At 40.6% G+C, this 18850-nt stretch overlaps 1 protein-coding gene across 8 annotated transcripts in view; it reads left to right on the top strand.

Moving 5' to 3' along the window:
* The first annotated feature begins 1236 nt into the window (after positions 1-1236).
* The window catches only part of LOC106543510 (ATP-dependent chromatin remodeler CHD2), a 71458-nt gene continuing 53844 nt past the window's right edge, over positions 1237-18850 (top strand). For 7 of the 8 annotated variants that reach the window (XR_015695431.1, XR_015695430.1, XR_015695428.1 and 4 more), the window contains exons 1-4: positions 1238-1839; positions 2207-2345; positions 15811-16030; positions 16535-16621. Coding sequence is in view for 4 of the 8 variants with exons in the window: in XM_087704337.1 (XP_087560463.1) it covers positions 2284-2345; positions 15811-16030; positions 16535-16621 (369 nt within the window). In the remaining 4 variants the exon portion in view is untranslated. Of the gene's footprint in view, positions 1840-2206; positions 2346-15810; positions 16031-16534; positions 16622-18850 lie in introns of all 8 variants that reach the window. The other variant, XM_087704338.1, reaches the window with a different exon arrangement.

Genomic DNA, 18850 nt, shown 5'->3' with positions numbered 1-18850 from the left:
CTTTCCATTCCAATTGGTGCATACAAGATTCATTTTAGTGACATACTGATGTACAAAAAATATTGATGGAAATGTATCTAAAATGCAAATTTAATGTGTGATGTTGACTTCATTGACAGGAGTAATCATGCTTTTGAAGAAATGTGGGTAGTTGGCCATTTATGCCATATTTAGATGTGTCTGTTGCTTCATTGGTGGCTTAATTCTAGGCTAATGGAATTTCTTGTATATCTAATTTTGTTTTAAAAACTGGTGTGAATAATGGTATTAATTGACCACTTTCCAAATCTCTGTAATTGGGCAACTGTCTTATCAGATTGTTATCAGATTGTTCACTTAGAGTGATTTGGACCTTTTTTTGGACCAAAATATGGAGAAATGACAAATGATGGCTAACTATAAGTAGTAGAATTTGTGATTCATTTTGATTGTCTCTGGCTCTAGATCAAGACCTTTGTCTAGATATTAGGGGTCATGATAAAACCCTAACACTTCAAGTATGGAAATGGTTAAGACAGAATGCTTGTTTTATCTGTGTTCATGAGTTGCAAGCGATTTTGCTAATATCGATATTTGGCGCTGTGGTTCCGCTTGTGCAGAAAAATCGTTATAATTCAGCTACATCCCAAGATCAGTGTATGGTCTTTATGTAGACCAGTTGACATGGGTTTCTTTAACAACTTGGTGCTAGAAGACTTAAACACAATGGATCTGATTTTGCCCCTTCCAGATAGAACCACTAGGGAGGCGCCATTGAGTTTTGAGGGGCATTGATACACAAAACTCTTGTTTCTATTTGGAATTCTCCTACAATTAATGGCTTAGAACCAACAGATTGCCATAACCAAGTAGAACCATTGAAAGAGATGACTTCTACTGAAATTACCCATTGGGGTGCTTGCCAACCCATGTACCCTACTAATGCTCATCTAGGAGCCCCAAGTCCCATTTTCCTTCCTCCAAAATGGCCCTTTGTGCCACCACTTCCTGTCCAGGGAGGAAGTCATTTTAATCCAAGGACATAAATGTAAGCCAGCCCTCTTCCAACAAAAGCAACCAATAATTTCTCTTTTGGCTTAGAAAGGGTGTATGAACCAGATGGAGTTAAGTTGCCCCCTCCACAGATGGGGAGTTGGCTGGAGATAGTAGTGATGGGGAGTCAGCTCCCATTAGATGGAGGCTCCCTTCTTTTTTCTTTTTTTTTTGGGTGGAAATGAAGGGGTGGGTCTATGGTACATCACCTGAGTTGTGGGGTAAATGTAGAGAGTGTCAATCAAAGGCAGAGCTCAGAGCTGGGAAGAAAGCTCTAGATGGCGGCTGTGCCTTGGAGAGCGCGCTGAGCCTCCTGCCTTTCCCCCCCTCTCCTCCGCCACTTTTGCGCAACTTTGTGTAACTTTTGGGCGTCCTCAAGGGGCTCCTGCGGCCCCTGGTCTCTTGTGGAGGCCGGTGCAAGGGGGACCGTGCGTTTTTCGGGCAGAAAAGGAGCTTTTTGGGGGACTCTTTTTCCCTCTCCCTTCGCCTGGTTAGAAAGAAACAGCCCAGGTCGTTGTTTTTCCCAGCTTGGAAGCCATGGCGTACCTCCATTTTTGTGCGCTCTCCTAATGAGCTTTTTCCTCCGGATCTTTTTTTTCCTCTTTTTTTAAAATATTCCTTTACGGCTTTCAATGATCGCCGATGGCGATTAAACAATTGCGGGATCGTGTGGATTAATTTCGGATGTGTTATTTTGTAAAAGAAAGCGGATTTTTTTTCCTCCTGCGTTGCGTTTGGAACGTTCGGAAGCGAATGTTTTCCCACGACTAGAAACCGGGTCCGGGCTGGCGTTGGAGCCTGGCTCAGGTAGGTGGGCGATGATTATCCTTTTTAAGGGGGGGATTTTGTCCCTTTTTCAATACTTAGGGGTTTTTTCCCCCCTTTTTCCCTTTCGACCGATTTTCAACGATCCTGAAATGACGCAATAAAATACCGAGAATACTTGCTTCCAGGGTGACTTCGGGAAAGTTTTGTAGGATGCTCCCCAGGGCTGTGTTTCCTTCGCGTTTTTTTAAATAAAAAGATAAAATATTTTTATTTGTTTTTTTACCGTGCTGATGTCCCCCTTCTGTATTATTGTTCTAAGAAAGCTTCGCAGCGTCGGGACTTTTTGTTCTTGCTGTTGAAACCTCAAAGCCAAGTGGGAGCTTACCTTTCTTTCAACTTTTGACAGTAAATACCTGGGCACAGGACTTCAGCCCAAATCCAGCCATCCTTCTACCTTTCCCTTAATATTTTAAGAATTGAAAGATGTTGAGGAATACGGACAAAAGCCAAGGAGAGGAGGGTTCAGTCCACAGCCATGCATCGAGGTATGATCTCTCAACTTTTATTTTTTTAAAAATTATTCCGAGCAACTGTTAACCTTTTGACAGCTTTGACTTACCATCATTGATAATAGAAATAAATATATTTCAGGGCTTTTGATTCTTTTCTTATAAAATGACCTTGAGACTGCTGATATGCCACACCCTGGTCTTTTTTTTTTTTTTTGATAACAATTTCTGAAACTTGTGGTGTGACTGAAAGGCCCCAAGCTCTACTTAAAAAGTAAAGCACCTTTACACAGATGGAACCCTGTATATTATGCAGTTTCAGCTGCTAAATTTTGCTTTTTGTGGGTTTTTGTGCTGTGAAAAATGACCTTGTTCCCACTGCTGCATTGCACCATTTTTATATACAAGGGATTTTTTTCTTTGAAGAATTTGTGGAGTTTAAACTTCAAGTTGAAGGCCTGACAGAAGCCTGATGGTATTTGTAAAACAGAAACTAGAGAAAGTTTTATGAATGAAAAAATGTTTATTTTAAAATAAAAAAAAAGAATATGTGTGTTGGCTTGATCCTCCTTGCTTGTATATTCAGTTGGGCATAAGGAACTTTGATACTATTTTAGCATTTTAGGATATTTTGATACTGTGTTTCCAAGCTATCTCATTGATAGGGTTTGCTTCTATTTTACAAAAAGATGTTATCTTAAGTCACAATTTCTTGGAATCTTAGGTTCTGTGCATGTCTATTTTAAATGCATATTTTGATGCTGAATATATGTATGCTGATATTTATAAGGGAAATAGAAGGACATTTATTGTTATTGTTTTTGTTTCTATATTATATTGACCATACTTTGATAGAAACTAATAGTTACCTTAGGAGGATTCTAATATTTTTGCAATGTGTTTATTGATCTTTTCTTGGCTTGTTATTGGTATTCCTTTTCAGGTTTTGAATGTTTTTATAATTATAAAATGCACATGATACTTTATGAGCTCTTTTTCTCAATCCATTATATATATTACCATTTGAAATAATGCCTTTTGCCAGGAAAGCCTTTGATGTAACAAGTACAATGGAAGAGAGCACTTAAATTTTAAAATCTATATGGATTGAACCATGATTTTTGGATGCTGGAGAAGCTACTTTGATTCTCAGAAAAAGACAAAAAGAATTTGGTTTTTTTTTATTGCACATTTTTCAAATCTTTGAAGCTCAACTCCAAAAGACAGTGGTAAAAGTCAAATTGCTGACGTTGTTAAAAAGTTGTTTTTGAAATTAGCATGCCAATATTCACATTAAAACAGCGTAATTCATTCTTTTTTTTTTTACACAAATTGAAGGAAGAAATTCAACACTGATGAGAACAGCTATCTATTGCAACAGGACTGAGTTGAATGAAAAGAGTTTAATTTAACCAGCCCTTTTACCTCCCCCCCCCTCTATTCTCTTGGGTATATTATTTGCATAACATCCACACTTGAAGTTTTGCTTTCTTGGTAATAAATGAGTACTACATCAAGCAAAATGTTAACACCCAACTGAATTAAAATAAGACACTCATATCAGCAGCACACAGTTCACATGAACTGTGAAAGCATAACTCACCCTTGTTTGAAAGTTTCTGTTGTAAACTTGTTTTCTGAACTGCAACTACTCTACATACTGTGTAAAATGAACTTTTTTGTGGGGGAAAGTTAAAGGTATGTTTGTGCAGAAATTGCTTTAGCAAGACAGCCTGGAAGTTCTGTGTACATTGCATTTGAAACTTCCTGTCTGTAAGACTGGGCAGAGCAGCACCCAATCCATTTGTGACCTCATTTGTTTGAGATGGGTGTGAAGTTGGGTGGGGGCCAGATACACTTAAAAGATGGGTGTAACAAATGTAAATTTTAGAACTTTTCTTTACCACTCACTGTCAAAAAATACCATTCTAAGTGCCTTCCACTTCCTTATAAATACAAACATCCAAAGAATCCATTTTTCCTGGGAGTATTTAGATCAGGTGTGCTTTATTGAAGTAAACGTTCCATTAACCTCCCCGATTTCACAGCTTGCTGAGGTGAGCTTTGCATCCATGTTCATCTACAACAGGGGTGTCAAAACTTGTGGCCCACGGGCCAGATGTGTCACGTGCTGGCCACGTCCACGCCCAGTTTAGCGAAAAGGAAAAAAGTTGTGATACATCACGTGATGGCAATGTGTCATCGTGCGCTTGACACCTCTTATCTACAACCTGGTATGTTACAAATGGTCAAAATTAACTTTTTCTAATCCTGGAAGATTGTTTTAACTAACTGAGCATGACCAGCCTTTTCACTAAAGTTTAAATATGGCAGAAAGGTATTTTAGGTGTTGCAAGGGAAACATCTGAGATAGTTCACCAAGAATGTTTTTTTTTTAAGTGCCATTACTTTTCTTCTAAAACAGAATTCATATTCAAGATGGAATGTACCAAGTCCTAAAAAAAATGGATGCACAGCCTCCACTCAAAAGGAACTGTTTTTAGGATGTTTCATTAGAACCACAAAAAACACATTCGTACCATTAATGGATTGCATTTCTACATCACTTTCTAGCAGTGCTCTTTCTGAAGGGATTCACAGTGTAAAATGCACAATCGAAACATGGTAACATTGGAAGAGCAGAAAGGCAAGCCTGAATTAAAATTTCAAATTATTTATCCAGCCTGTGCAAGGGGCGCACCACCATGGGCTGAGCTTGTAAGCGTGCTGCGTCTTGGTGCGTTAATCAAAGTTCCTTTTAAAATGAAGATTTTTCACCTGCTCTGAAAAGTAAGGACAAGAATGCCCATATTTATTGTCATTGCAAAGTAAATAAGGAGCTTCTGCTAGAAATAAATAATAAACCTCAGATATTGAAAGTACTGGCCTCTCCATATTTCTGTAAAAGTTTGTGCTAGAAATTGTATCCAAGCATTCACCCCAGACTACATTCTCATTCTCTCCCCAAAATATTTGTTTTCAGCTCTAAGTCTGAATTCGGTATAGGGTTGTAGTTAGCATGACTGGCCTGGCTTATACCATAATAACCAGTGTTGGGTCAGATGCCTTGGACTGGACCAAGCATACCATGATAAGGACTCTTCCCTTTGGGTTATATGAAGGATAAGGTCTTCTGTTTTTTTCTGCTTCTCCAATGCCTTGAGACAATGCAGGGTCGAACCCTAACTGCTAAATGCATGTTCATCTCCCAGTTGAAGTCATGGGGGTAGTCTCCTGCAAGCACTTTCCTCTGCCACCTTCACCTTCACGCAGCTTTGGCTCCCACTAAATCCTCAGCCAGTGGCAGCCATTTTATGAAGCAACGCTCTGCACAAAGGAGGATTATTTAAAGTGGGAGGCAAAGCCCAAGGCAGACAGAGGGAGGAGAGGGTGAGGTTTGGGGACTTGAGGATTGCTGACGTTCTACCTGATGCCAGCTGTTTCTCTCGGGCAGTGGAGAATGAGAATGGAGGGGAACGAAAAGAAGAAAGCATTTAGGCATTTTCACTGCAGGGCTGGATTGTCACAAAATGGCTGTTCCTTTGTGCCGCAGCGGCTGACAGACACATACTGCATTGCACTGTGTACTCTTTTTTTTTTAAAGGGGGGTGGGAAAAAAAAACCCAGCAGGAAGTTGGTGGAGAGTTCAAAGGCCATCTTGGGTTGGACGTGGGCTGTGGTTGGCTGCCGTCTCACATGCTAAGAGGCGGGTCCGGAGATGCTGCAGTCCTGCCTTCAGGATGACGTTGCCTCCCTTGCACCTCCCCTGCACATCCCTTCCAGCCTCCCTCCTCTTGGCTAGTGATGCTTTTTGGCTTGCTCAGGCAGCCAGAGAGAGAGAGAGAGAGAGATTGAGAGAACAAGCCGCTGCCAGCCCTGGGCTTGGAAGAGGGAAAGAAAGCAACTGAAGGATTAGCAATCTCTGCAAATTTATTTGTGCCTTCTTCTGTTTGGGAGTGGATGGGGGGGGGGCATCTTGAAAGCTAGCCCCTGTCCTTGTCAGCTGCCAAATCATTAAACCGCGCTAAATTACAGAAGGATTGTGAAAGAACAGTACAGAAAATGCCAGTACACTCGTGCAAAATCTGGAGAAAGCATGCCAACGTGTTTATGAATAGTATTTATGCAATGAAGAAATGGATTAGAATATTTTGAAGACCCGGGTTTCGGAAATGCCCTTTTCTCTTGAGGCACGGATCATTTCCTGAAGGAATAATAGAAACGTTCACACGCACAAGGGGACACACACACACGCACACACACACACACACACACACAGACACACTCAAGCAGGGAGACTTGAAGAAGTCTAAACTGGTTTAGTCCTCAAAAGCCTTAGCTGCAGTTCAGCCCATATATTTCTATGCATGATTTCATCCTGTGATATCTTGTTCCAACACTTTTAGTGTGGGTGACATCTCGCTGCTTCACAAGTCAACAAGGTTCATTCCCCTCCCCCCTCTTGCCCATTTAGGAGATTTAACCATAAAAAGGAGGGAGGAAAATGTCTCACCTTTTGGTATGTATGATTAGGGGAAAAGGGAGGAAGAAGGCAATATTCAATGAGTAAATCTTTAATCCTGGATTTCTGAAGGCTGAAAGAGGGAGAAGAGATTCCATTCCCTATCATCTGGAGCCCCTGGATGGTTTTATGAGAGTTCAAATGAAACACAATTTATAGAGAGATTAACATTAAAAAGAAGAACACTTTGCAGACAAGGCAGCTGACAAATTCTGCATTTTATTTTGGAAACTCATTGTTTTTATCTTACAGATATGCTTGGCACTTGCTATTTTAATTAATTTAATTGGCTCCAATCATGATCTACTTTCCAACAGCCTGGGTTTTGTTGCTCGACACACAGGGATTGTAGTACAGTATTTAGTATTGTCTTCTTGCTAATTCCAAAGTATTCTGCCAAATTAAATCTCGGTGCTCCTACAGAAATGTGGCGTTTCTGCAAAAAGCTGATGCTTTCAAGAGAACAGATCTCTTCCTGTGTACATCTTAGCAAGAGAGTCTGCAGAAAAGATATTTCATTTAGCTAAGGGGAATAAGGTTTAGAATGCTGAAAAACTACTTTTATCTTATTTGCTCTTATGATTTCCCTATTGTTTTCTTCACTAGGCTCAAATGTGATTTATGGATTCTGCTTGCTTCTTCTGGAAGAGACCTATCTTTGCTAATCATAAGAGCAGGTCAACCCATGGATTTAATTTCCTAAAGAGGAAAAAAATAGTCTGCTCTAGCTAGCTTATATCACTTGAAGTTCATTTGTAAGCTCTCTTAAATTTTCAAGCCTGGTGTTGTTCCACAATCTTGTCACTTTGGTTGAAGTTGATAGAATCTGTAGTCCATCTTGCACAGAAAACCCTTAGAAGATGGGGAAATCTCTAAAGTGCAAGATCTTTTCCCTTCATCTCAGTTTCATTTGCTTTGCATCTCTTTGAAACGTTTCTTTAATTAAAAATTGATTTTTCTAAAAGGGGTACATTTATTTTTTTGGAAATCGATTTTCAAAACTACGAAAAGCATCTATATTGCATAAGGTGGTTAGTGCCTTTCAGCTATTTTGGATGAAGAGTTGAAATGAAACAATTTATAGAGATATGACATCAAAAAGTAGAACATTTTGCACACAAGACAGCTGACAAATTCTGCATTTTATCTTGGAAGCTCATTGTTTTGATCTCAAGAGATACGTTTGTCACTTGCTCTTTTAATTAATATTTTCATTAATTTAAAAACCAACAATTTTCATCTCGCCTGAAACGCATTGTACGGGCTGTGATTGATGGAAACGGTAGGATTTATGGCTATGCTGAAACTCTTACAAAAAGAATTCAAAGGAAACGAAAATCCTGGTGCATTTTAATACCATCTTGATTTGGTTTCAAGTGACACTGTTCCTTTTCAACCTTTTAAATGTTACTTTGTGTATTTCTTTGTGCTTTAGTTATTTGTTTTAGTGCTGTTTGAAGAAAAGTCTTCCGGAAATTAGCATCCCTCATGAATAACCACAGGGAGAAAAAATATGGTTGAAAAAAAACCAAATATAAAATAGATTCAAAATAACTTAGTTCTTCTGAAATTGAAATAATCCCCTAATATCCCTCCTATGTTTTGAGAAGTTGAATTGAGGTCCCAGTCTATGGGGTTTCTGGGAGATCTTAGTCATGGGATGGGATATTCCTGGTGTCATTCATCCTCATCACACCTCAAATGCAGGCTGCTTAATATTTTTTTGAAACCAGGGTGCAATGCATGAAGTTGGGTTTGATACTTAAATGATGGTGCAGGATTGGAAGTAGAAGCTTTGGTGTATTTGCATAGCTTCCACTGATTATACAGTTTGAAATATAATATGTATAATGGTCTTCTAGAAGATAGTTTTACTTTTGATTAATGAGCGCGATATCTACACCCTCTTCCCAAAGCTAAGGGATCCAGTTCACACATTGTGCTAAGTCATGGAATGAAGTCATTAAACCATAACTGGTTGGTCTTCCACAACTTCCCACAATTGGTTGGATTGCCATCCCAGATGAAGCCAAACAGGGCGTCCCTATGACAATGATGGATATGGTGTGTTACAAGAAACCAGCTGCTCTGTGGGTGGGTCGAGCTAAATTTGATGGAGGCTTTTACGGAATAAGCTCCTAGTTAACACCCCCTCCCGCCTTTGTGGGGAACTTCCAGAGATGTCAATGCTTAGAAGAATAAGATAATCATTTTGATACTGAGCTCTAAGGAAGTGAGGAAAGCTCTTTTAAATGGCTTTGTATTGCTGGTCTTTGACCGTAATAAAGATTTATACTTTAAATGGCTTTTTCCCACAGATGCGGCTTACCAAAACTTTTTGAGTTTGTGCTGCATCCATGTGCCACAGCCTGAGGCCTTGTTGCTACAAAGCCACAGATGTGGGTCTAGAAACATACCCAGAGGTCAGGTTGGTGTCTAGGCATAGATATCTCCTGTGAGCAGCAGTCAAAAGGGGAACCCCACATCCGCGTGTTTTAGGGGACTTCCCAAGACCGTTTTGGAGTTGGTAGATACAATTTGTTATGTAGTTGGTTTAGTGCCAAGTTTCCTCAGATTCTGCAGGAAGAAGAAGGAAGCAAGCAAGCTATTTTGCTTCCTCACGCGTCTGTGAAGCGTGGTTTGGCCTTGTGCCTGGCAAACCTGGGATAAATTAATCAGCTTCTTTTTTAAGTACAGGTAGTCCTCAACTTACAACAATTCATTTAGTGGCCATTCAAAGTTACAAAAGCACTGAAAAAATGACTTATGCCCATTTTTCACATTTCTGACTATTGCAGCATCCCCATGGTCATGCAAATTCGAATGCTTGGCAACCGACTCATGTTTAAGATGGTTGCTGGGATCACGTGATTCTCCTTTTGTGATCTTCTGACAAGCAAAGTCAATGGGGAAGTCAGATTCACTTAACAACCGTGTAACTAATTTAACAATTGAACTATTGCAGCGATTCACTTAATAAATGTGGCAAGAAAAGTCATAAACGGGGGCAAAGCTCACACATTTCTCACATAGCAACATAGATTTCTTTTCAAGGAGAAATTTAAAGAAGACCCTTAGTGACAAAAATGGATGTGTAGATGAGCCACATTCTTCTTGTTTATCGTTTGTACCGGAGTTAAATAGACAGCTAGCTTTTGTGTCTCTGGTTGTTTCATACAGCCCACTAATCCATAGTTAAACTACAATTCATTGAATAAGTCTAATTGTTCAAATTGTCAAACACTTTGAACCCTAAGCTAAACAATGTTTACTTGCACAATATGAAGAACTGGATGGCATCCAAATTGAATAAAATAACTTCAATGAATAGTCTCAAATATGCCAGCGTATTGTGTGAATTCTTCCTGTCTCTTATCCTTAGGTATAATTCCATATATCAGGGGTGTCAAACTCAATTTCGTTGAAGGCCACATCAGGTTGTATTTGACCTCAGAGGCAGGTGGTGGTGGAGTGTGGTCGGGGTGGGCATTGCCATTGACACAAGCTCAAGATGCATTCCCCCCTCCCTTTGCATTCAAAACAGCTATTCCAGACAAAAGGAGATTTATTTTCTGGCACAAATAGTCTCAATTCCATAATGTACAGATTAAAGACATGTAGAGTCCGCAGCTGCTATGGGGGTTTGACTCTTTTGTATAAAAGCAAAGCATAAATGAACTGACAATTTCTCCAGAATGTCTCTTAAAAACTATCCAACAGTCAATCAATCTTTGTTACTACCTCTGACACAGCCCTAGAGAAGGTCTCAGTATTAGTAATAATTTACAAAATTTATCACAACAATAAAAAAAAAATTACAATTAAATCCATCACGGGTAAAAGATTAAGATAAAAGATGACAAAACTCAGTGGTACAAGGGGGCTCTCTCTCTCTCATCAAAGACCTGGATGAAGAGCCAGATGTTTTTGGCTCTTCTGAACAACAGCCATTCAGATCTTGGAGGGTACCTAGTTTTGGTTGGCAGATGCTGCTAAAAAGAAGGTGAAGAAGGTGGTGCCTCCTGCAACACTCTGCCAGCCAAAATGAGCCCCTCTCTTCCCGGCTCATTTTCAGCTGGCAGAGTGCTGCAGGAGCCCAAAAACAGGTCGTGCAGGGTCCCGCACAGCCCCCATGTGGCCTGTTTTGGCTGGCAGAGGCACCATGGGCCAGTTCTTTGATATTTCCAGGCCAGCCCCATGGGCCAAATCTTAGCAGCCTACAGGCCACATCCTGCCCGCGGATCTTGAGTTTGATACCCTGGCCATATATGATCTGAAAGAAAACATGAGCAGCTCGTCTTTCTTGAAGCTTGATGGTGCCAAGGGATAGAATTCTCTAAGGACTCAAATCTGCCTTCATTAGAAAATGTTTTAAGTGGGTTCAGCTAGCCCAACCTTTAGCTCCTAACTAATTTTCCTTTACCAATTAGTTCTGTTCAGTGGTGGGTTTCAAAATTTTTTAGAACCTTTTCTGTAACTGTGGTCTGCTTTGTGGGAGTGGCTTGCTGGCCATGTGACCAGGTAGGAGTGGCTTGCCAGCCATGTGACCAAGTGGGAGTGGTTTGGCAGTCATGTAAAAAATGTAAAGTGTGGTGAAACTCACTTAACAAAGCTCTTGCTTAGCAACCAAAATGTTGGCTCAGAAACTCTGGCATTTGAAGCACGCAAGTCTTAAAGCTGTCAAGTTACAAGACCTTTGCACCCCTAACCCTTTAGAAAAAAACCCCAGGGGTGTTCAAACTTGACAGCTTTAAAACTTGTGGACTTCAACTCCCAGAATTCCTCCTCCAGTCATGTTGGCTCAGGAACTCTGGCATTGAAGTGTGCAAGTCTTAAAACTGTCAAGTTACAAGACCCTTGCATCCCTAACCCTTTAGGAAAAAAAAAACACAGGGGTGTTCAAACGTGACAGCTTTAAGTAAGACTTGTGGACTACAACTCCCAGAATTCCTCCTCTCGCTCTTCATCTTGATGATGTGCGGACAGGCAGGGAGAGGGAGCTGGAACCGGTTCTAAACAGCACTGTAGATTTGTGGAATCTCTTCTATAGAAGAGGTTAGAACTGGCAGGAACCCACTCCTGGTTCTGCTGCTTTGTTCTGTTCTGCCTTGAATTAGCGCAGAAAATCTTTTAAAACTGAAGAATGTGCAGTGTCTTGATTACTAACAGATTAACAGAGTTGGAAGGGACCTTGTAGGTCATCTAGTCCAACCCCCCCCTCCCCCCTGCTCAAGCAGGAGACCCTACACCGTTTCTGACAGATGGCAGTCCAGTCTCTTCTTGAAAGCTTCTGGTGATGAAGCTCCCACAATTTCTGAAGGCAACTTTTGCTCCATGGGTTGATTGCTCTCACTGTCAGAAAGTTTCTCCTTATTTCCAGGTTGAATCCCTCCTTGGTCAGTTTCCATCCATTGTTCCTTGACTGGCCTTTGGGTGCCTTGGAAAATAGCTTGACTGCCCTCCTCTCTGGGGCAGCCCCTCAAATATTGGAAGACTGCTATCATGTCTCCTCTGGTCCTTCTCTTCACTAGATTAGCCAGGCCCAGTTCCTGTAACCGTTCATCGTTATGTTTTAGGCTCTAGTCCCTTAATCATCCTGGTTGCTCTTCTCTGCTCTCTCTAGAGTTTCCACATCTTTTTTACAGTGTGGTGACCAAAACTGGATGCAGTACTCTAGCTGTGGTCTTACTAGGGATTTAAAGATTAGTAGAAGCGAGGCCTATAAACAGGGTGGATTAGATTTAAAGCAAATCGATTTAAATCACAATTTAAAATCACTAGTAAAAAGTCTTGATTTAAATCAACTCAATTTAAATCGTAATTTTTGAAAAGCAACTGTCATCTCTGTCCCACAGCGGCTCCTCCTCTGACCCGCCGTTGACTCATTGAACAGTCCCAATATGGCAGAATATACAGCCTCATGCTACATAGCTAAGCTCCATTTCATGCTGAATAAGCTAAATTATGAATGTATCTTAAATAGAAAACTAGATAGATTTTGACTCCAAAAGCATTTTATTAAAATACATTTAAGAAAAATTTAAAGAAATCCGATTTAAATTTAAACAATTTTTTAAAAAAATATTATTATTATTATTTTTAAATCATCAATTTTTATCCACCCTGCCTACAAGCTTGTCCCCACTTCAGGGCTACAAGATCTGAAGAACCAGCTTGGATAATGCTAGAATTGTACTGTGTTAACATAAGGGAAAAAACCTTGGGAGTTTTTACCTCAGACTAAAAGGCCACAAAACCTGGGCCATTTCCCCCCTTCCCTAATCAGAAACAACAGCAAAAGCAAATGCTAAAGTCATTTTTGCCTTTGGAAGTTGTAAGTGCTTCACCACTTTGGGTTTTTAAGGATAGATTTAGATAGCCACTTGTCTGAAATGCTATAGGGTCTCCTGCTTGAGCAGGGGGTTGGACTAGATGACCTCCCAGGTCCCTTCCAAATCTTTTCTGACACCACATAAAATATCTAGAGGCAGGACAGGTAAAACTTTATTCAGTTCAATTTAGTTATAATTTAAGACTCTTCCCCCTTTCTCAAGAAAGCTTAAAGGATGGCTGTTTTGTTTTCGTTTTTGCTTTGCTTTGTTTTTGTTGTTGTGTTCATTCAAGTGTCTGAATCCCTGAAAAGAAAGGTTAAACCTTCGCTCTGTTTTGGCAACCCTTTTGTTTTTAAGCCCCAGCATTTTCCAAACTTCTTCTACCTCAGGGTGCTTTTAGCAATGGCTTTATTTTCTCTGGAATTGCTCAAGAGGGAGCAATGCAGGGAGTGCCGTAAAATGGTGGCTTTATTTGCAGATCATGTTTTCAAAATGGATTCCGACTGCATGCCCAAAGCTTGCTCTTTCCTGCTTTCTTGCTGCCCTCTGCCAGTTTCCTAAAGAAATGCATTTTAATTTCACCCCGTTGCTTTTTCCATGTTTTGCTTTTCACACCTTTTAAAGTAAAATAAAGGCTCTAATACCCTGCAGGACATACCAAATGATTGTGTCATGTGCTCGGCTCAGAGACCTGCTTCTGGAATTATTGCCTTTTTACCACAAGATAAAACCTGGCAGAGTTTCTTTCTTTTTTAATTCTTCAGTCCAGTTCCTACCACTGAATTAATTGACTCATCCAAGGTTTTTTTTTTCCTTTTTGAAGGGATTTTACGAGATTCTTTTCTTGATGAAATCTACTTAAGGCAAGAGAAAAACTGCTGCTTTTAATAGTTGTAAGAAACAGCCTGGCCTAATCCATGCCTATACATTGGTATTAGTGTTGATTTATCTCCAGTGGCTTAGCCTTTGAGCTTTTATTGCTATTGTTTTGTATCGAGTAACATTTAGACCAGGCTGTTTTATAACACACTTTGAAAGTGGTTTTAAAATTAGTGGAAGAAGCATCAGCCTCTCTGCTATGTGGTTGACAGCAGCACCTTGTTAGCTGAAAATGCAAATGATCAGTCAGCTCTAGTAATGAATGGCAAACAGCCCTGTGAGGGGAAAATGGACTAAAATTGAATAAAACCAGATTAATGTGAAACAGTCCAGCAACCAGCCTTAGAATTGACAATGAAGTTACTGAAATGATGCACATCATCTGAGGTGGAGTGGCAAGGACAATTGCTAGGGCTGATTGCTTGGGATGGCCTTTTTCCATAAATCCTGCAATCTTATGGGCTTTTCGTCGCAGAAACTGCAGGATCTTCTCACAACACATGAAACCCAGCTTCACAAAACTTAGTTGCTGTATTCACATGACTTGTAAGTGTCCAAAGAAATAAAACATATAATAGTAACGTGATTTGGTTTATGTAACAGACGTAAGACAATATTGCTGGATTTCTAGGACTTTTTATGGACCCGGTTTCCGTCTTATACACTGAGATGACTCTGGAAGGTAGACCTTTCAGGAACCTGGCCTCTTCCTACAAAACCTTATGATCACAGAGATCCTGGAATATCAAAAACTCTGATTTCTCCTTCCCTAGACTCTGTGATTATTAGACTTGACCAGAGCAAGTTCCTTCAGAAAAATCAACTGCTTATATCATAATTCACCCAAGAAGTGAATATATGGGTGTGTTTCTGGAGATCTCTGTGTGTTAACATGTAGTGTAAACCTAGCACCATGATGGCGAACCTATGGCACGCATTCCGGAAGTGGCACACAGAGTCGTATTTCCAAGCACGCCAGCCATTGTCCGTTGATCTTCATGGACGAGGGAGCACCAGAAACCAGAAGAGCAGTTCCCCGGCACGTATGTGCACACTGGGAAGCTAAGCTTCCTGTTTCTGGCACGCACATGCGTACTCGCCAGCTGATCTTCGTGTGCACATGTGCGCCAGAAACCAGAAGCTCAGCTTCCCAGCGCACACAGGCACACTGGTTTCTGGCACATGCTCACATTTCAGCACTCGGTGCCGAAAGGTTTCGCCAACACTGACCTAGCACATTTGAAACCTCTAAAATGGCTCAGCCTATCGGTAGGTGAGCTTTCCAAACCTGAGTGTCCTCTTCTTCCTCAATCCCAAAAAAGAGATAAGCTATAACTTTCAGGTCAGTTAACTGCCTCTGAATTGCGGAAAGCTTGAAGCAGATCCCACAAAAATATGGATGCCAGTAAATCACTTCGAGTCGCCCTATGCGAGAGGTGGCAATATAATTTTTTTACATAAATAAAGTAAATAAATAATAAATTTCATGATGGAAGTATGAGGACCAAGATAATGAAGTCCATTTAATTGTGAAGAAATATTGCTAGAAGAAAATAATTAGACCATACCATATTTTGGGGGAGCTCAAAAGATAACCTGCTATAGTCTTTAAGAAGATGTTGGATAGCCGTTTGTCTGAAACAGTATAGGGTTTCCTGCCTAGGCGGGGTGTTGGATTAGAAGACCTCCAAGGTCCCTTCCAACTCTGCTATTGTATTGTATTGTATATCCTTGAGGGTAAACAAAATCTCGTTGTTTTTCTCCACAGTCACTCGGCGTCTGAAGAGGGCTCGGGTTCCGACTCAGGGAGCCAGTCAGACAGCGAGCAAGGCAGTGAACATGGAAGTGAATCCAACAGCAGCTCTGAGTCTTCGGGAAGTCAATCCGAATCAGAGAGTGGATCCACAGCATCCAAATCTCGGCAGACCCCTCTGGAAGCTAAGGAGAAACCAGCATCCAAGAAAGAAAGGCTAGCTGATGTCAAAAAAGTACGGCCTTGCCTTGCTAAAAGTGGGGATAACTTGGGAAATTGGGAAAGTTGAGTGGTGAAAGGAGTGATAACTTTGCTTGATTGGGACTTGTGTGTCTTCGGAGGATAATGTTTTGAATGTTGGTTTAAAACATTATGACTTCTATCCCAATGCCTCAAGAAAGATCTAATTTAGGAGAAGAGCAGGCAGAGCTGGGGGATGGAGTTAAGCATGTCATCAGCTTAGAATCATTACATTCCCACGAACAGTCCAAGTTCAACCTCTCTTGAATTCCATTTAGTGTTGAACTTGAGTTGTCTAGATCCTTGTGTAGAGGCTTGAATAAATCTTCTGTGCTGCAACTTAACAGATGGTCCAACATCCTTTGCACCCAACATCCAATTTGTTCAGTCAAGTAGCCCAACCTACATCACTGGAGACCTCCAGGAATGGATGATTTTCTTCTGAGTGCCCTTTGTGTCCCTTAATAAAATACAAACACCAGCTTGATTTATTTTGCAGATGTGGGAAGAGTATCCCGATGTTTACGGGGTGAGACGATCCAACCGTAGCAGACAGGAGCCTTCGCGTTTCACTATAAATGATGAGGTAAGGGGAGAGGAAACCCATAAAGAGCAGAAGCCATCCTTGGAATGAAGGAGCCCAGTTGTTATTCAGTGGTTGCATTTCGCAGTCCTGAAGCCCTGTTCCTGCAACAGAAGCCAGGTCAAAAGATCCAGGGGCCCATCGGACCTTTTATGTGTTCAAATGAGAAATGATATTATCCTCATTGAAGTCTTGGACAATCAATCCATGGCAAGAAACAAGGAGATGTTGCAGGAACAGCCCTGCTTTGAGGCTCTAGAAAGATGGCATGATTAAAAAGCATGCATGATAAAAATGTATATATATTGTGTTGTTCCTTTGTGTTAAACCTTTTGCCTCCTTTTTTATATTATAGATGTAATCCTCTCTTCAAAAATCCATGCATGAGATGAATTCAGATGGTTAATTTTATTTTTTTTCATCTGATGGCTGAGACATCAAAACCCATTTCTTTTCTTCACTTCCATCCAAAATCGTATTATGGGCAGTGTGGTTATGGAACTGGCCACCTTTTCTTTGCTGCTTTTGTGAGTGACCAATTCTGCCACATTTCTTCTTTTTCTTTTCTCCTTTTTTCTGTTTGTATGCATATTTCCCACCTTGGCCGATGTCCAAAGTGAGTAAGCAAGTTTTCCCTTCTGTTTTTTACAGACGGAGAAAATGAGGCTCAGGAAAGTTCAGAATCAGACTGAAAATGTCAAAGTTGGAAGTCCAAAGGTAGGCACCTAAATTTATATTCGAGCACCTGCAAAAATAAGCGGCACCCTCTCCTCCCGTTAAGGAGTCCTCTAAAAATGGGTCCATTTATGCTTGGGTGCCTATATATGGATTTAGGTGCCTAGCAGAAGGCACCCAGATTTGAACATTTTGCATCAGAAATAATTATTCTCTTGGCCCTTCCTGTCTTGTCTTCGAATTCAACTCTCTTCAGTCAGGTTGGATTCACCGCAATGGGAAAAATTGCAGAACAGGAATCTTCAGAGGTTTTTAAATCCTCGTCGTCATTATTATAATTATTACTATTCTTTTTCCCTTTGGGGGCCGGTGCACTTAAGGGCAGGTGAGGTTTTTCTAATAAATACTTCTGCATCCCAGGCCTGGGTTTGTGCCACTGTATGGATACCGAAGCAATAGAGGGAAAGGTGTTATCTGAGATAATACAGAAGCAGAGACTTGTCTGAGTTTAGTGACTGGATTTTCCGGCAGAGAAAGATTTAAAACTGATTTGTAGGACAGCCTTTAATCTGCCTTTTTATTCTCAAAGCAACTTGGCATAAGGGATGTGTTGGCCAGGTCTGCCTTCCATTCTCTCCCCAGTTCTTCCCTTCTCTCCTATGATCCTTTGTGAGCTTCCATCTTGGACAGTGGTTTTGTCCATGTCTCCTTCCTCTTCCAATCTTCTCAGCTGGTGGGGTTGATATGGGAGATGGAAAAGAACAAGCGGAGCCAACTTTGTCCTCCATGTCTACTACTTGTTCAGAACTCCATCTTGGCTACTCTGTCCATATTCTTTCCTCCTCCAACTCAGAAGTCCTCTGAAAGCTCAGATCCAAGGGGCCATGAATTATTTTGTCATTAAACAACAGGGTTTTGTTTTCCTTTTTCCAAGTTCTACAAATGCCAATCTCAATGGGCCTCTTTTCTCTGTCATAATGGCCCACATGCACACCCACTAAGGGCTCGGGTAAGTCCAATTTTTTTATTTTACATTATTATGTGGTTTTTGCAAACATTGAATTTGCTGTCTGCTAGATGTTTCTGTCAGCAATGCAACAGACACTGGCTTTATTTGTACCTTATGCGAAAGAAAAATATGTGCATGATTCAGCAAACATTGCAATATCACACAATAATGTAAAAATAAAAAAAAATAGAATGCTTCTTTTCCCCCTGAAAAGAAAAAGATGGATTATTCTGGTGGCAAAAGGAACAATGCACAACCTTCACTTCAGCAGTGTGCTTTAATTAATGGGATCTTGCTTATGCAAAATTGTAGTCTGTAGATGCTGCTTTTGTTATTTAAGGAATCTAATGGGGATGCTTCTAGGAATTCCTTAACAATTTCTTATTTAATGGTAGACTACTTTTGCCTGGGTAATATTTTTCCATTGGGTGTATGTATTTTCAAAAATGCATAGCTGCAGCATCTCACATGTGCATCCTAGGAAAAAAGAGGAGGTCCCTTAACTTCCCTCCAGATGAGTTCCCAAAATTACTCCTCTCTATTGACTT

The sequence above is a fragment of the Thamnophis sirtalis genome, unplaced genomic scaffold, assembly GCF_051295495.1.
Source record: "Thamnophis sirtalis isolate CommonGarterSnake01/CBP01778 unplaced genomic scaffold, rThaSir2_p1.2 scaffold_2, whole genome shotgun sequence".
Lineage (NCBI taxonomy): Eukaryota > Metazoa > Chordata > Lepidosauria > Squamata > Natricidae > Thamnophis > Thamnophis sirtalis.
The sequence above is the reverse complement of the archived record's forward strand: the minus strand, read 5'-3'. Positions and strand labels throughout refer to the sequence as shown.